The sequence below is a fragment of the Mytilus trossulus genome, chromosome 3 (assembly GCF_036588685.1).
Source record: "Mytilus trossulus isolate FHL-02 chromosome 3, PNRI_Mtr1.1.1.hap1, whole genome shotgun sequence".
Taxonomy (NCBI): domain Eukaryota; kingdom Metazoa; phylum Mollusca; class Bivalvia; order Mytilida; family Mytilidae; genus Mytilus; species Mytilus trossulus.
In genome coordinates this window covers 69,787,458-69,805,788 of record NC_086375.1, presented here as the reverse complement: position 1 = coordinate 69,805,788, position 18,331 = coordinate 69,787,458, and the positions used below count along the sequence as shown (strand labels likewise).

Genomic DNA, 18,331 nt, shown 5'->3' with positions numbered 1-18,331 from the left:
ATGCATCTCGTTTAAAAAAACATAAATAATCTATAAATACAATGAAATGTCTCTTTTATATATGCTTTATATATACTTTTAGTTTTAATACTGGAGCTGTTTTTATGACTATTTGTTGTTTCTATGCTGCATGCTTCATGTTGCATGCTTTTTTTTTGTATATCATATATTATAACTTAGCTCATGACTTGTGTTTCAATTGTGTGCCAATGTTCCGAATCAAAATACTGTTTTATTTACTAACTAACTTGCAACAGATATAGTATCAGGGTTACAATATTTTTGAAACTGAATTGATGGAAATTAATGTATGTGTATATTTTAAAACATAGGCAATATGCGTCTAGGTAATCAAATGTATCCAGTACGAGATTTGCATGCACAACACATCGTTATAATTAAAAACATAAAACAATAGTTATATGAGCATCTCGATGATTACAAAACAAATTAATGTTGTCTAACGTCAAGTAATTGTTGTACATACTACCTTGATGCGAATAAAATGACAATTAACCAAACCCTTACGCGTGAAAACAATAGCCCCGTGTAAAGGAATTTGACAAGGACATCGACTATGTCCTACTTTCTTCTCTTATCAGTTAGTGGTCAGAGGAAGGTATGGCGTGGACCGACAGATATCATGACAAGGTAAATTGTCTGTTAATTATTTATTTTTACTTTTCGATCCCATGTATAGAATGCACACAACAAAGACAATAAAGTACTACTTTTATATAATGACTTCAAACAAAACAGCAATATGCCACCGCGAATTTTAATCTTTTTTTTAATTTGAAAGTTTGATAAAAAAATCAGTTTTACAATTTCCATTCCCTTTCACTTTATAATCATTATCTAAAAATACAAAACTTCAAATTTACAAGTTTAACGCGTGTTAGCGTTGATGTTGATGTTAACCATCACATCCCTGTTGTGTTTTTTCTACGTTACAAAACTGTCACAAGAAATTTACGAATCAATTTTAGTAACACTAATCTCGGTAAAACTTCGATTGGTATAAAGGTTCATTTTTTACACAAATAAGGCCGTTAGTTTTCTCGTTTGAATTGTTTTACATTGTCTTATCGGGGCCTTTTATAGCTGACTATACGGTATGGGCTTTGCTCATTGTTGAAGGCCGTACGGTGACCTATAGTTGTTACTGTCTGTGTCATTTTGGTCTTTTGTGGATATTTGTCTCATTGGCAATCATACCACATCTTCTTTTTTATATATTGTAATGTTGCAAGTGTTACTGCAGAAAAAAAACCCATTGGCATTTGCTCTGAAGTACTAGAAAATAAAGTGTTGGTTTTTTTTCGAAATGAAATACCAAATTTTACTATCAGTACTAAGAAATTTGTTTCTTAGTATGGATAGTAAAATTAGGTATTTTCTCTGTCCGGACCGTATAAGTATACGCGTACGGTCCAGCTGATGTTTTGGGATCATATGGATTGAATTTAAACAAATATCTATCAAAATAATTATTTTTAGTTACACAAATTGTTTTTATAACATGTATGAGGATAAAATTATTAAGCGAACAATTGAAATTAAATATGTGTTTATTTGTATATACGTAAATCATATTTTGGTACTCAAGGTGACACTGACTTCCACAAAGAACGTCATATTTTTTTTTACAGTACTGTATCATAATTTGTTCATGCACGTTGCTTTGCATTTATTTTTTTGGTAAAAATCCTTAATATTCTAAAACGATTGTCCTCCCAGTCTATGTTTACTTCCGATAACTTCAATTAGCATACTTGGCTTCATTTTATGAATTACTGAAATGCTAAATACAGGAGTTTAACAGATTAAATACACGTGATTTGTTTTAATAGTTATAACATTATTTTGTTTTATTTCAATAACTATTGAACTTTTTTTTATTTGAGATATAAGTTATGTTGATCTGCTATATACATTTGTATCTGATAAACGTGACCAACTTCTTAATATGAGTCAGACCGTACGCGTACGGTCCGACCGTATGCGTATTTTTTGAAAATTGGACTAATGATTACAAATGAGAAGGCCGGTTTTATGAGGTGATATTTTATTGATTTTGATTACACAAATACACAAATAACGGCCGGTATCCGGTTTAAAGGGGTGGCCGGTTTTATAAGGTTACCTGACCGTTTATTTACATACACGCCGGCCGGGACTTGCGGTTTTGGCCGGTATGAAGGGAGAACCGGTATTAAGAGGGACCGGTTTAGAGAAGTTTCACTGTATACTCATACGGTCCAGACCGTACGTATGCGTACGGTCCAAATACTCATACGGTCTGGAACATACCCAAGCGCCTGTGGGTTTGATGACATACATTTTGATAAATAACTCTTGGATTTTCTAACATACCTTTTTGGGTAATGAATGTTTTGTTGACATGATCTTTTCAATCTAAGATTTGTTGGCATTTTGTGTTTGGAAACATTTCTATGATTTGTTGACATTCCTGTTTTTAGAAGATAAAAAAAACGCTCGAATTTGATGATATATTGTTTTGGCAAATAACTCTTTCTAATTTGTGACATACTGCTGTGATGAATAACTCATCTGGTCATGGAACTTTCATTGTGATTAAACAAATATGTAGATGATATGGAATTGAAATCAAAGACAATATCTGATGATAACTTAAATATCATATTAACTATAAACAATTAAATTTCGAACTGAAATAACTCAACATTTAATTTAATTGTAGTGGCCAAGACTTACTGCTCTCTACCATATTGAAAATGAACAAAATAGTGAAGCTGACAGGGATTCTCCCGTCGAGGGGTATAATAATACACCTGTTTCACCACCAGGGCCAGCAGGGTTTTACAGGTACTACGTCCACCCTGACGATATCAGATCTAGCAGAAGGAGTATGAGTGCATATTCAATGAGCCAGCAATCCATCGCGAAAAGCCCAACAAAGAAAGTACCATGCTGTGGGATATGTTTAGGAACTATGCTTATTTTTAGTTTTGCTGCAATTATTTCGGTTTCCGTTGTGTTGTCAATTTTATGTAAGTATTATTTAGTTATAGGCAATGCAAAAACAAAATCAAGTTCTGTCAGCAACGATTTTTATTGAAACATATTTATATTGTCAAATTAACCTTGTGTGACATTTACTGTCAGTCTCAGTTTTATGGTTGTTCGTCTGTCTGAAGCCTGTATTCAAACATGTTTGCCGTTAACATGTGCGCATGATTTTGCAATGAATTTTGATAGTCCAAATATATGAAAAGGGTGAAGTACTTGTTGCCCTTTTTATCTTTGCTGCTTACACCTACCAAAGAAAGATTAAAGTGCCCCTCCCCCTTTCCGTATGTTGTTCTCCGTATTTCTTAATATACATCGGTCTTGTAGTGTCCGTTGTATTTACCATGATATCACTATTAAATTTCCCTTTGCTTCTCTTCTAGTTTTCTAGTGTGTGTTATTTTAAACATTTAAATCTTTAATTTCTGGCATGTAAGAATTTAATTCTCGGAATTTCAAAGAATCGAATCTTTAAACATTATTTGTTTAAAAAATCACCAAATATAAGAATATACTAATAAGGTTATAATATTCTTTAACTTTATGCGCGAAAAACTAAAATATGATAATGCACAGAAATATTGTTTTGGAATAACGTTTCCATTGTATTAATTGGTTTCTCTACTAGATATACATTTTATGCCATTTTTTAATCCTTACATGTAGAATCACTTATTCACATTTATAACCCAAAAACGAAAACATGGTCTGTAAGAACCTTGTCATTAAGATGAAGTGGTTGACGTTTTTCAAGTGTCTAGCTCTTAAGAAGGATTTCAATTTCTCAGATAGGCTCATTGAATCACATGTCAAGATGATTGACAGAAAGTTTTAATGAAATCACGATTAGTTTCCAACTGTCAGTTAACATGTAAGGTAAAATGATTTGTTGCACACTTGCAGTGGCTACAGGCTGTTTGTTTGTACGTTGTAAAGATGTAATACATATTAGTATTAATTGAAAGTTTGTGTGAATTAAATCTTGACAAAAACAATCATTTTTCATAACAATTTATTCGACATTCTTTAGTTGGCATTGATATTAGATCGTTGGTTTTTCCGTTTGAATAGCTTTACACTAGTAAGTTTGGGGCCCTTTATAGCTTGTTGTTCGGTGTGAGACAAGGCTCCGTGTTGAAGGCCGTACATTGACCTATAATGGTTTACTTTTATAAATTGTTATTTGAATGGAGAGTTGTCTCATTGGCACTCGCACCACATCTTCTAATATCTATTGATATTTGGCTAAGACAATGCTGACATTTTTTAATTGAACAAGTAAGGGTATAAGATGGAACAGTAGCAGTGAAATCAAACTTATTGAATCAATTTACATTCATTATTATCCAAAAAGATGAGATACGTTCCATAACCTCTTTTTGATCCCTTAAATATAGTAAAAATATTCAATCCTCTCAAAATTATGTTAATTTATTGATAAATGAATAGAATAATATTGTCTGGACGCTTATAATCGTCACTAAAATGACACCAGGGTTAAATAAAAATGTCGAGATTGACAAATCCGACCTTATAATACCCGCTAAAACAGGTTTTAGGACAAATATATTTTTTTTTATATCCATGTAAGCCACATCATATATCATAATGGCAAGAGATAAAAGTCAGTCAATTTTAAAAGTATTTATTAAATACAAGAAGTCTGAAGCCTAAATGGCAACATTTAAGTCTAAAATTCAAAATTTGAATACATCAGCTGATATATTTGAAAGGCAAATGTCCCGTGGACATCTTTGGGATAATATTTAATAAATAAAAAAAATCTACTTTTAATTCTTTAAATTAAAGGTTCCAACAGAATTGGATTTATCATGCATTCTTAATCCCTCGTGATTTTGGTAGTGCAAAGATATTTATATTTTAAGCTGTTGTCAACTTTAGTGATCACAGCTTTAAATACTATCTTGGTATTTTAACATGTGTCATTTTCATATCAAAATTATAAATGAAACACAATTGTGCGAAATGAATCATCCCAAATCGTATTGGATCATCAGGGAGAAACACCGGTTCATTATTCATTTTGTAACAACTATTTCAAGGCAGAACATTGATATAATTTTATGTATTTCAGGGACCGAGCCACACGTCTTTTCACAAACTGCAGGTTAGTATAACATATAAGGTTTTGTAATTTGTATTTTCAACAAGTATAGTTCATTCGATTTATTTGATTCAAATTCGTTTATGATCGCGTTGTTGAAAATATATTTGTTGTGACACTACTTGACTAAAATTAAAATGAAAGAGTAACTTGGTAGCCCTACTGTCGTATACTGGGTTGTTGGGTTGCTATTTCATTGAAGTGTTCACACAATGGACATGTCTTATCATTCGTTATTCATATTTTGTGATAGAGAATATTGAATGGGTGAAAAATAATTTAAATGCTTTATTCACATCTAGCATAAATTTTTAAAATTCCACTGGTCAATTATAGAATATGACGATGTTGTCGAATTAAGTACATATTGCAGGTCAACTCTACGGTCAAGCACGAGGACTGTTTAGTTTTCATGTTACACAACCAAATGCATTATACCATCACTGGCCGCTTCCTAGGTGAAATGTGACATCAGTTTTATGAGTTGTTTTGTCGCCTGTTGACAAATAACTCCGTGACTGTTACTGTTCAGTGACAATAAAATAATCATTACTAACCAATACACATCACTGCATATCGTTTGACAAGGTATAATCTTTGTAAAGAGTGTACCATAAAGTTTCTGTCATTTATGTATCCGTTTCTCCTTAAATAAACGTACATGTTCCTGTTGTGCAAAACAGACTTTTCAAACATATTCATACATAATATTTAAGAAAGAAAAAGAAAAAAAGCACAATACTACGAACACATACGCTATCAAATCTTAATCCCTGTCACAGCTTAAATAATGATGAGAGTAAAACAACATTTTATTAAGCAGTTATCATTTTCTTGTCTGGTACAATTCTTCACGTAAAATAGGATTAATAGATAAAATACCAAACAAAAGCTTGACTAAAATCTGAAAGCTAGATCAACGTCCACTTGATATCTTACACAAATGCTTGTTACACTCCTGTTTACACAATGTGCATTTGAAAGTTGTTTAATATGTGCATTTAAAAGTTGTTTAATATGTGCAATTTATTAACAGTGGATCGAAATGATTCAATAATGTCAACAACAACAACAAAAATAAGATGAAGCATATTTTTATTAGCATTTGAGAGAATGGAAACAAAAGGGTGTTGCATTTTGCAGTACATGGATATATTTTCTGTTCTTACTGGTCCGAGTACACAGTTATTTAGTAGTGCATTTCTTTTAGACAATAAATGAAAATTAATACAATCCCACCTGCGCTTTCTCAAAATTTTTTTTACAGTTTGTTGTACTACTTTTGCGAGAAAATTATATCAAAATTATAGAAAACTGCATCAGCTCTTTCTCTAAATATGGACAATTTTATGTTGTGGGGGTCTTGAAATCTTTTGACAGCCTTTTTCAGCTGGACCAAATCACTTCATTTATCTAAAATTTATGACCCAAATTTTATTAAAGTGTCAGTTCACCCCTTATTTGATATTTGAGGCATAAAACATGGAGAAATAAATTTGGAAGGGATATTTAAAACAATTAGCAAGTAGCACTGTCCACAGTGAGGAATCTTTTACGAAAATAGTAGGACGATAACTGTGTACTCGGACCTACCCGAGTGTGCCAAGAATATATTTTAGAGTTTCATTTTACTATTGCGATACGCTACTAAAATAGTAGTAAACATGGTTATGTGCACACGAAAATTAATTGATATCCAAGATGACCGTCTTTTACTTTAATGTCATTTCACATAACTTTCTTGTATATAAATAAAAGAGATAAATACTGTTGAAACAAATCGAATGCACGAATCACCGAATGTTAAGATAACACATCGTAACATGTCATTTCTATTATACCGATAAATGCGAGGACAAAATAAAACATGTCATATATTATGTTCTTTTTAATACTTATTGATATGCAATTTGTTCCTGATTATTATTGTAACTTGTTATAATCACATAACACACATCAGACAATAAGTCATGTCAGGTCAGGCTAATGATCATGATAAACATACTTTGATTAGGGTCGAAAGTTAACGAGAAAGTCAACACCAAGCGACATTTCACCTTATTTTTTTTTTAAATATTATACGTATGAATATGTATATTAAATGATTTCAAACATATTATGAATACAGATTCGATTCAATATTTTATTAGAGTCTCACCACTTGCAATACATATAGCACAATAATCATAATATATACACTGAATAAAACAGTAATTTTATAAATTAAAATACAAGTGCCATTCTATAAAGAATTATGAGAGACTAAAGAATTCAATATAAATTATTAACTATATATTTATTAGTCTATAAAACATTTTCATTATGTAAAACTATGAAACTACATTTATTTTGTTTATAAAATATTTCAGGTCTGTAAAAACATAAATATCAATTAAGCATATAAAAAACTATTTCTTCTACTTAAAATATTAAACCAGGTCTTGGCAACCATATCAAAACAATCAGTACTTTTAAAAAGGTATATAATTTTCTCATCATTAGAAAAAATATTAAAATCACCATTACTTCTTTTAACTTCATAAAATAAACTTTCACGTAAATCTGCATATAAAGGACAATCTAAAATAACATGGTTCTCATCTTCAACTTTATCATTGCACACAAAGCAAACTCTTTCATTTACAGTTTTGTTTTCATAACGACCTGTTTCTATTCGCAAGAGGGCAACGCCACACCTAAATTTAGCAAATGCACTTCTATATCGTATTAAAATGTTTTCCTTCAAATACATCTCTGTTCCAAAAATATCTTTATAAACAATTTATAAGTACGTAATTTTTTTTCCAACATTTTGAGACAATATTCTATTATGTCAATTTATCTTATAGTTTTCAAATAAAAAATATTCTAACTGTGTAATAGCATTTTTATGAAACACATTATCCAAATGAGTGTATAAATCTACATTATATTCTCTAAATTTTAACATAATTCTATAACGCCAATTTTCCTTTTTATCAATGGCATTTCTAACTGCCCATTGAAATACTTTATAATTCACCCTATCTGTTGACATAACATTACATCTAGCCCAATGTCTAAAACCACAACTCCACTGCTTCACACATGGAGGTTTCCAACCCATATCCCCATTAATGGCATCACTAGGTGTATATTTACCAAGACCCATAAAAAACCGGATAGCTCTAATACAAGAAAAATCTCTGGTGCCCAAAATGGCTGCACCATAACTTATGACTGACCAGACTAAGCTATCAAAAAGTTTTATATATGTGTATTAAAGTGGAAACCTCCATGTGCTATACTCTTTAAAATCAGTAAACTTTATGCTCTCCCTGCTGACCTGGCTACATATTTTGCCATTTAATTATAATCAAGAAATTCAGTCAACAATAGACCATGATATTGATATTTTGATACAATACACAAATGTTTTTCAACAAGTAAAAATATTACAGATTCAGATTCAATAGTTTATTAAAGTCTCACCACATACAACATGATTAAAACAAGATACAATTATAAAATTAATTATACAGTAAACATAGTTAAAACAATTAAATACATGTATGTGCCATTCTTAAAAGAATTATGAGAGACATGTGTTGGTTGTACAGAGGGATTTCTAAAATGCACAATCTTCGTCTTTTCAAAGTTAACATTCAATAACTTATCTTTACACCATGTATTAAGAATATCTAGCATTAGTTGTACATCATTTTCATTTTCAGCAATTAATACAATATCATCTGTATATAAAAGAATACCAATTTTTTCACCATCGATACATGATTTTTAAGTAAATTTAGTCTTAAATTACACCGCAAAACATAATAAAAGAATGAAAAATATATTCAACTGAAACTAAAAAAACCCACCTTCGGTCAATATTGAATTTCACAGAAATATTCTAGATGTATTTCATACATACTAGTTCTACTTCTTTCAACAACACTGGTATGCATATACATGTAATCACCCTTTCTATTGTGATAGACTTACAAATCCAGGATCTGACTCAGTAAAATATTTATTCGTGGACCACATATTAAAACTATTTCTTAGATTATTTATGTAAACTACTACTCGGATTATTTGATATTTATTTGTTCTATACTTCGCTGATTCGATAAAAAACATTTCATACCAATGCAATCAGACCATTGTTTTTCTAGAATAATTATCTGTATTGCAGATGTATTCTATAAGTACATAGTAATACATGTATCAGTTATCACCGTGTCTTTCTCGTCTTGGCATTTGCTATAATTATATATAACCCTGAATGGCTTTTTCCCGGAAATGACGACAAGCACTATTTACATTGTATAATCTTGAATATATTTGGTACGTGTGAAACAGTAAATAATGGAAACACGAAATCATAAGTTACATGTAACTTGATACCCGAGACCATTTATGTAGTGAACATTTACGATATTTGTTATACGTTGCTCTAGGGTTCTTGAACTAATTGTTATTGTACGTGAACCAACAACAGCGCGTTCCTCTAGTATAGTGTCAACATATCATTATGACCCAAATGGTCCTTCACACAACGGAGAGTTGTTGGCAATATATGACATGCGCAAACAATTCAAGCTGAGGTAAAGCACATCCAATAATTAGCGTAACTCTCAGCGTTTTAAAGTTTGGCAGATAAAACTTTAAATGTTAATAAACATCTTTTACCTTGTCGTATACTTGTTTTTGCAGAAAACGGCACAGCACTATCTACAATTACAGACCTTGAATTATTGAGGTCAAAAGAGAAAAATATATCAAAAGAAGTCTGTACGCTGGTGAGTATATATTATATTCGTGATCTTCGTTAATTTAGAAAAAAGGCCCAATGCATATGTACATGTATGCCAGCGGCAACAAGTGAAATTAACACAAATCCTAGGCAATAAGCTTATTCATTGGAAGAAAATCTATTGCCTAAATCATGGTAAGCATTACTCTTAAATCCTAGGATTTAAACTTAAATTCTAGAAAGAATGTCCATGCATAATTTTCTAACCAAACGAATTTTCTATTAAATGGTATCATGGCAAAACTCATAGTAGAACCTCAAATGTATTATGAAATTCGTCGTGTCTGTATTGGGGGAAATACAATGAATTTGTTCCCGTATACACACACAAGAGGCACCCAGTGGTAAAATATTGTTCAAAGAGACCAAGTGAACTTCGCAGCACTGTGTTATACTTCAGAAGATATATTTATGTATTAAAGGGATCTCAACCGAAATCCCAAAGCAAATTCCTGAAGCCAACTTCAGTTCATATTGATCTTAATAATGTTGATAAATAATTTACATTTAAGATTTGAATTGAATTGATGGAAAATATCACAAGCATGTAACATAGCAGTTTTGGAAATTGGTATAAAAGTAAAACCAAAGTAGTTAAGGACGGATAGGAGAGAATATGAGTACCGCAAAGAAAGACTTCATTGTGGGGTTAGGGAGGTTAAAGTATGAATGTGTCGTAAACGCTTATTATTGACTGAATTAAAATAGTAAAACTTTCTATCATTTTGCACATGAATAACAGAAAATTAAATTGATTAAAAGTTCGTTCACCAACATTTAAATAACTTGTATCATACATTTTCCCCCAGATGAAATCAGCATTGGAACGAAATAATATAACGTCTCCAGAAAAGCAACTACATAACTGTTCTATTTCCTTGACAAAAAAGTAAGTATGAAAAAATAAAACAAAGAATAATTAAAAACAACTTAAGATATCCAGGAAAACGCTCTAAAAACCTATTATTACATAGTACATACATGTAAGCTTGTGCACCCATAACAAGAACAGCATGTTCCAAACGATAAAATGACTATGAAATTTAAATCTAGAACAGTGCATTCTGCTTTTAAAAATGAAATTCGGTTTCATTTTATGTTGCAACTAATGTCATTTACTAGTATGCACTGAGAGACCAACTTCTAAGCTTTATGACTTTTGAAAAACATATTTTGGAGTGATTCATCTATTAAACTCCTGGTTATATGGCATTACTAAAAATGATGATTTATTGTTCATAAGCCAGGTCAAACATATACTATATTGATTTGTTTTAATCTTTGTCTGCTTGTTTGATTCGTATAAATTGGTGTTTTGAATTTTTATGTTTTTGTATTCTGTATTTTACTTTTAAGTGTGAAGCGCCTAGAATAAGCTTTATAGTATATGATGTGTTCTATAAATAGTGTATTTATATATTATTGTTAAATATACCCTGGTATCTTCCAATATCTTTTCAGGAAAGGATTTATGCACATGGTGTTGCTTTTAGAAACAGGAAATAATCTAATCAAAGGTGATATCGCGGTTGATAATGGTATTCCAAAAGTTAAATTAGAGGAACAGTCTGTAACCGTTATCGAAACAACAACAAAACAACAAATTTCATCTTCTACTATTAAGCAAGCTACTACAACGATTCCCATTACTACAACAACCAAAATGAAGGAACCCGACAGTGTTTTAGTATTATCATCTGAAGAAGTCAAAAATCTTAGAGATATTTTCGATGGACAAGATGGAAGTTTAAATCCCCAACCAATGGATTTTGGACATTCCATTTTTGATAATACACTATTATCAGGTTTATCTGGTAACGATTTCAATTTCTTCTCAAATGATCTGAACAAAATTACAACTCAGGAGACAACAATAGAAGAAAACAAAAATAACATGTATGTGATGGAAATAATAAATAGCAATAACGGAACAGAAACACAAACTAATGAAACCGAAAATATGACGTCTTCCTTGGATACTATAACAAACGATCAAGCAATACCCAATATCAACGAAAACGAAGATAACAAATCAATGATCTCAGATCCTAGCATAGAGACAACATTGGCATCAATATCTGTTACAGACAAATTGTCCTCAAACAAAAGCGAGGAAAATATTCAGAACATAACTGAGGATTCGCTTATTTTTGGTCAATACGAAACACATAGCACAGAAAACGAAACTTCAAAAGCAAATTCAACTGAATTACCAATGACTACTCTTTCTACGACTATCACAACAACAGAGTCAGTATCAAGCACCATGTATAATTATGGTCATGATATATCCTTTCCAGCTCAATTGTTCAGTTCACATGCAGTACATAAACAACCATATAGAGATCTAACAACAAGAAGAGACATGATTGACGACATCTTTACAACAGAAACCACACCACTAAAACATGTTGATAGTGCAAACAGCCCGACAACAATGAAATCGTATAGCAACAGTAAAGAACCCCTTGCTGAACGTTTGAGAATGGATATGAACTTAACAATTTCTGAACCTGTTCAAACTGTAAGTGAAAATAAAACATATGTTCAAGAATTGAATGTCATATCTAATATGACTGACATTAATGAATTTAACGAAACTGAAGTCATAAATACCACATTCATACGTACAATAGGAAGCAAAGACGATCCAACTAAATCTACGAACCAAAATGTGAAATCAAATACAACGGCTAATGGAAATCTTATTACCAATTTAAATAACAAAGGCATAACAGATACAACCAGTGAAGATGGTGCTGCAAAGCATATACAAAAAGTTTATGGAACAAAACTGAAAATTGTAAGCGCTCAAGTTTCAATAACAATTGTTGATACGATAGCAAATGAATCGATACATATGGGCAATGTATCAAATAAGATGTTATCACCTGTGGATAAGAACGACACAAATACTCCAATTAATACAGACAGTAATACGATTACTTCATCGATAGCTTCATCAAATTTAACCATTACAAAGGACGCCATTACGAAAACCATTGATGGAAATATAACTGCAGTAAGAAACTTCGGGAAAACAACACCAAACATAACCAAAATGAGTTCAGTCGATACAAATACCACCATTACTACAAATGTGAATGACAGTAAAGATTCATTTCATGGAATTGTAGAAACAGATATTAATCATAAAAAACAACAGAAAATAACTGAACTAAGAAATGTAAATAATACCGACCAATCTGACCCAGCAGTCATTGCTGATGAAGTTACACTAATTGCGGCAACAAATAAATCAGCGTCTAGCCAATCATATCATATGGACACAAATACAAAAACTCTAGATGATAATATTGATTCCATGTCAAACAATACAATGAACAAACATTCTGAGGATCAGTTTAATATATCAACAGAAAATGGCCGAATTGTTGCTGATATTTCGAATGCAGCTCTTGAAAAAACTGATGATATGTTTGGTAATACATCCACCGTATCATTGAAGATGACATTTCCAGAAATTTATACTGATTCCTTGGATGAGCATTACGTACACAATGATACAATGAAGAGAAATATCACATACGACAAAGCTTCTAATATAATTCAATCAGCTCCTACAATCATAAATGAAAAAGGAAAAACAGTTTCAAATAAAACTACTGAGCCCAATGCAACCAGTGAAAATAATGTCGCAACGAACATTACTAATATTTATGGAAAAAAACTGAAAATTGTAAATGCGAAAGTGATTGTAGCGGTTGTTGATACAGTATCTAATGATTCTTTACCTATGGGTAATGTTTCGAATACTATGTTTTCACCTGTGGATAATGACGAAACAGATACTCCAAATAATACAGACAGTAATACGATTACTTCATCGATAGCTTCATCCAATATGACCACTAGAAATGACTCCATTACAAATACCATTGGTGGTAATATAACTGCAGTAAGAAATTTTGGCAAAACGACACAAAATATAACAAAAATGAGTCCAGTTGATACCAATACCAGCACTATTACAAATGTTAATCACAATACAGATATATATCGGGGAAAAATAGAAACAGATATATATCTTAAAAAACAACATAAAATAGTTGAAATAAGAAATGTAAATAATACTGAGAAATCTGATCCAACAGTCAAAACTGATGATGTGAAACTGATGGTAACAAAACAAAAACCAGAAGCGTCTAACCAATCATCTCATATGGACACAAATACTACGACTCTAGATGATAATGTTGATTTCCTGTTAAACAATACAACGAAAGAACATTCTGAGGATCAGTTTAATATATCAACAGAAAATGGCCCAATTGTTGCTGATATTTCAAACGCAACTCTTGAAAAAACAAATGATATGTTTGGTAGTTCACCCACCGTATCATTGAAGATGACATTTCCGGAAATTTATACTGATTCATTAGATGAGCAAAATGTATCCAACGATTCAAGGAAAAGAAATATAACATACGATAAAACTTCTAATATAATTCAGTCAGCTCCTACAATCATGACTGAAGAAGGAACTGATTCAAATAAGGCTACTGAGGTAAATACAACCAATGTAGAAAATGACGCTAAGAATATTACAAATGTTAATGGAACAAAGCTGAAATATGTAAATGATAAAGTTTCAATAACAATTGATGATATAATATCTAATGAATCGTTAACTTCAGGTGTTTTATCGAATAACAAGCAATCACCTAGGAATAATGGAGATACGCGAATGGAAACTAACAATATAAATAAAACAGTTAGCTCAGATATACCTTCAAATACAACTACTACAAATGACATCGTTACAGATGCTTTTAGGACAAACACTTCAACAGTAAGAAACAACGATAAATCCACACCCAATACAACTGAAACTAGTTCAGTTGACACTAATAGAACCACTATTAATGTGACTACCAACGATGATTTTGATTTCATGTCGAATAACAAATTAGTAAATAATTCTGCTAATTTGTTTAATGTATCCATGGATAATGATCATACTGTTGCTGATATTTTGAATGTAACTTTTGACCAAAATGATGATGTTTTCGTTAATGCATCAACTACATCATTGAAGATTAAGTTCAAGGAGTGGTCAAATGGTTCATTAGATGATAATTATGTATTAAATGATATAATGAAAACAAATATCACTTTCGATCAGACATCTAATACCAATCAAACTTATCAAACAACGTTCGAAGGAAATCAAACAAATGCTTATGAGAGACTTTTCAGATTGGATGTTGTAAATGTAACTACAGAAATCACAGAACAAATTATTAATCCATCAAACTCTAATATGACATTGGACACTGAATTATTGTTACCATTATTGGTGACAAAAGTGGACCGTTTAAATTATAGCATATCTACATTAGTCAAGTTAGAAAATAAAACGGAATCTTTGATAAATAGTACATTACTAAGTTATATAGAAAAACTTAATAAAGAGAACTCGGACAATACTTCATCCAATATAACGTTGCTTGAATTCAGCAACCGAACACTACCATTAGATGACCAGATTATTGATGAACGGGATAACAATATGACAGACGTTATTGTCCAGGATTCACATAATGATTCACGAGCAAATTTTACTCATAATTCAATTGATAAAACTGACAACTTAACAGCGAGATCTGACCAAAATGTCACAAATAATTTGATAGATATAAATGGAATATCTCCTGAATTGGCAATACCAGTCGATGATGCCACAGCTAATGACTCGATACATACAGATGCTCCAAGAAAAGACGTGTTAACAGCCAATGGATATACAGATGGTAATACAACTGTTATGAATAACACTACAACTGGTGTATCGATACCTATTGAAATCAGACCTGAAAACTCCACGTCGAAAAATGTCACTAATGTTATATTGAGTAACTTTAAAGATGAAAATATCACATTACTGAGGAATGTTTCAAAACTTGATGTACACAAACAAATTAGTATCTCAAATGATGGAGCAGAAGAAATAATAAACAATACTGCAATTGACAATATCAATTATTTTAAGCGAAATGCTACAGAACCTCTGTATAAAGCAACTAACAACTCTTTACCAGAAAATGTGACAATGGAATCAATGCCAGCAGCTGACAATAATTTAACCAATGTGGAAAACGAATATTTAACAAACATAAATAGCAAAATTAATAGGACGGAGTCAATTGAAGAAACCAATAAGACTACCGATAGTTCGGCTAGCAGTTTGGATCCAAATGCAACAAACGTCAACACACTGTTTTTAACTGGAAATTTAACAGACTATATTGAAGAATCAACAAATGCATTGGCAATTGTAAACGAAGAACATAATAATGTTTCTAACATTAAAGTAGATAATGATACTAAATCCATGGTAACAGTTTTATCTGGCAATAATACAAGACATGTGATTAACACAGAATCAGCCGAAAGAACAATAGCCAATAATACAGTACATGAAATACAAATACTTAGGGATGCAGTAAAGATTAATGACACGACCATATCTTCAGTTTCAGTATCAAATGTTACCCAAGAAAATAACAGCGTTATGTTCCATAGAAGTGTATTAACAGACAACATCACGGATATAACAGAATCTTCAGCTGTTAATGTTACAATTCAATTACAGCATATCACGAAGAAAAGAAACGAAAGTGAACGTAATTTTACAATACCCAGTAATGATTCTGTAGAAGATAACAGTAATTTGAATTCGTCGTTACTTGCAACATCCGCAGTAAATATCACTGTTCCAGATAATGTTAGTATTGTTTCACATTTAGTCAACAATACAGTGGTTAATCTGACATCATCTGTAGATCTTCCAGTAAGAGCAGACGGAATAAGACTAGAAGACGTCATCTTTGATAAAATATCCAACATTTCTGTACCTGAGATGTCGAAATCTTCTGCTCCAACTATAGTTGATACAACAGTACTAACTGATACGACAAATACTAACGAAACAAACTTACTCTACATCAACGCTTTGAACGCAACGGTACAAAATAAGAAACGCCACAATGAGGATGCAACAAAAGTTGATCAAGTTATGGGTACAACAACAACTACTGATACCGCAACATCATTTGCAACAATACCATTAGATAATTCAGATCCTACCGGGTTAAATATACCTAATACAACAGTTATTTATAAAGGGAACACACCAGTGTTAAGTAATACGGAAACAAGTACCATACAGAGTATTACACAAGTAGATGTAAAACAGGCTGGAATTTCATCAGCTACTCCTTTTATTATAGACACGCAACCTTCAAAGGTAATATCTATTGCTCCTACAACCATACAGCCTTCTACGAAAAAATCTGATGTTTCGACCAAACCTTCACAGAGCAGTACAACTTCTCCAGCAATTTCTACAGCAAGGTTTACTGTGAAGAGATCGATAACAAATGTAACCAAAAAACCACCTGGTCCAAATTCCGGGCTATCAAGTAAATCTAATGTAAGCGAACGTGAAGGTACAACAGCTCCGAAAAGAGATACGACAACAAAAGCAACAAAACTTAAAACAGGAGGATTTAATTCTGGCTCAAACAGCTTTTTCTTATTTGACGTTAACCTGCTTGGTCAAAATGCATTCCCGTTTTCAAATCTAGGTGGAAAGTGAAATAGAGGTAATAAAAACTTCTAAACCTAGTAACGTTCACCATTATGTGGTGTAAGGGAAAACAAAATAGACGATGCATACGATTTTAATTGAGTCAGATACAGTCAGATACTTGTACAAGTACAATTAACATGGATAAATATAAAGTTTGTATCAATTTATATCGTATAGGTAATCAAGGATTTTGTAGAACATACAAAGATTTGAAATGATAAGTGAGATATTCACATTCAAAAACATAAATGTATTTAGATTTCCTGCACTATATTTGAGATTTATTTTATGACTTTTGCACTACTTTTTCGTTTTTTGAACATGTTATATCCTATGTCATAACGCAGCAATTATTTTTTTTTATGTCGGGGCCCTTCAACTGATTCTTCATTATGGATTATTCCTAATGTTGAAGGCCGTACAATGACCCATAATTGCTAATGTTGGCTATCATACAAAATTGACATATTTAAAGTGATCTGCAACAAATATGATTTCCTTCTTTTATTGCAGTCGACAAATGTGTATAGGTTTAGGTTGTTATACAATATGTGCAGTGTAAAAGTAAAAAAATATTAAAAAGCACAAAACAGAAACTTCATATGATGGTTTACTAATAGGCAAATCACATTAACTTAGTATTAGTCTTTATTTTAAATTATTCAGTTCCCAATTGGTGTATTCGAACCTGTTTCAACTTTTAGCGTTAGTTTGTCAACATTTCAAATTGTTCTCTATA

The 18,331-nt window shown here is 31.5% G+C and overlaps 1 protein-coding gene across 1 annotated transcript; it reads left to right on the top strand.

The window, feature by feature from the left end:
- The first annotated feature begins 534 nt into the window (after positions 1–534).
- LOC134710998 (serine-rich adhesin for platelets-like) lies at positions 535–17,598 on the top strand. Its single transcript, XM_063571424.1, has 6 exons — positions 535–651; positions 2,726–3,035; positions 5,150–5,182; positions 9,878–9,963; positions 10,787–10,866; positions 11,439–17,598. The coding sequence occupies exons 1-6, from the start codon at positions 622–624 to the stop codon at positions 17,596–17,598; spliced, it is 6,699 nt and encodes a 2,232-aa protein (XP_063427494.1). The 5' UTR covers positions 535–621.
- The last annotated feature ends 733 nt before the right edge of the window (positions 17,599–18,331 follow it).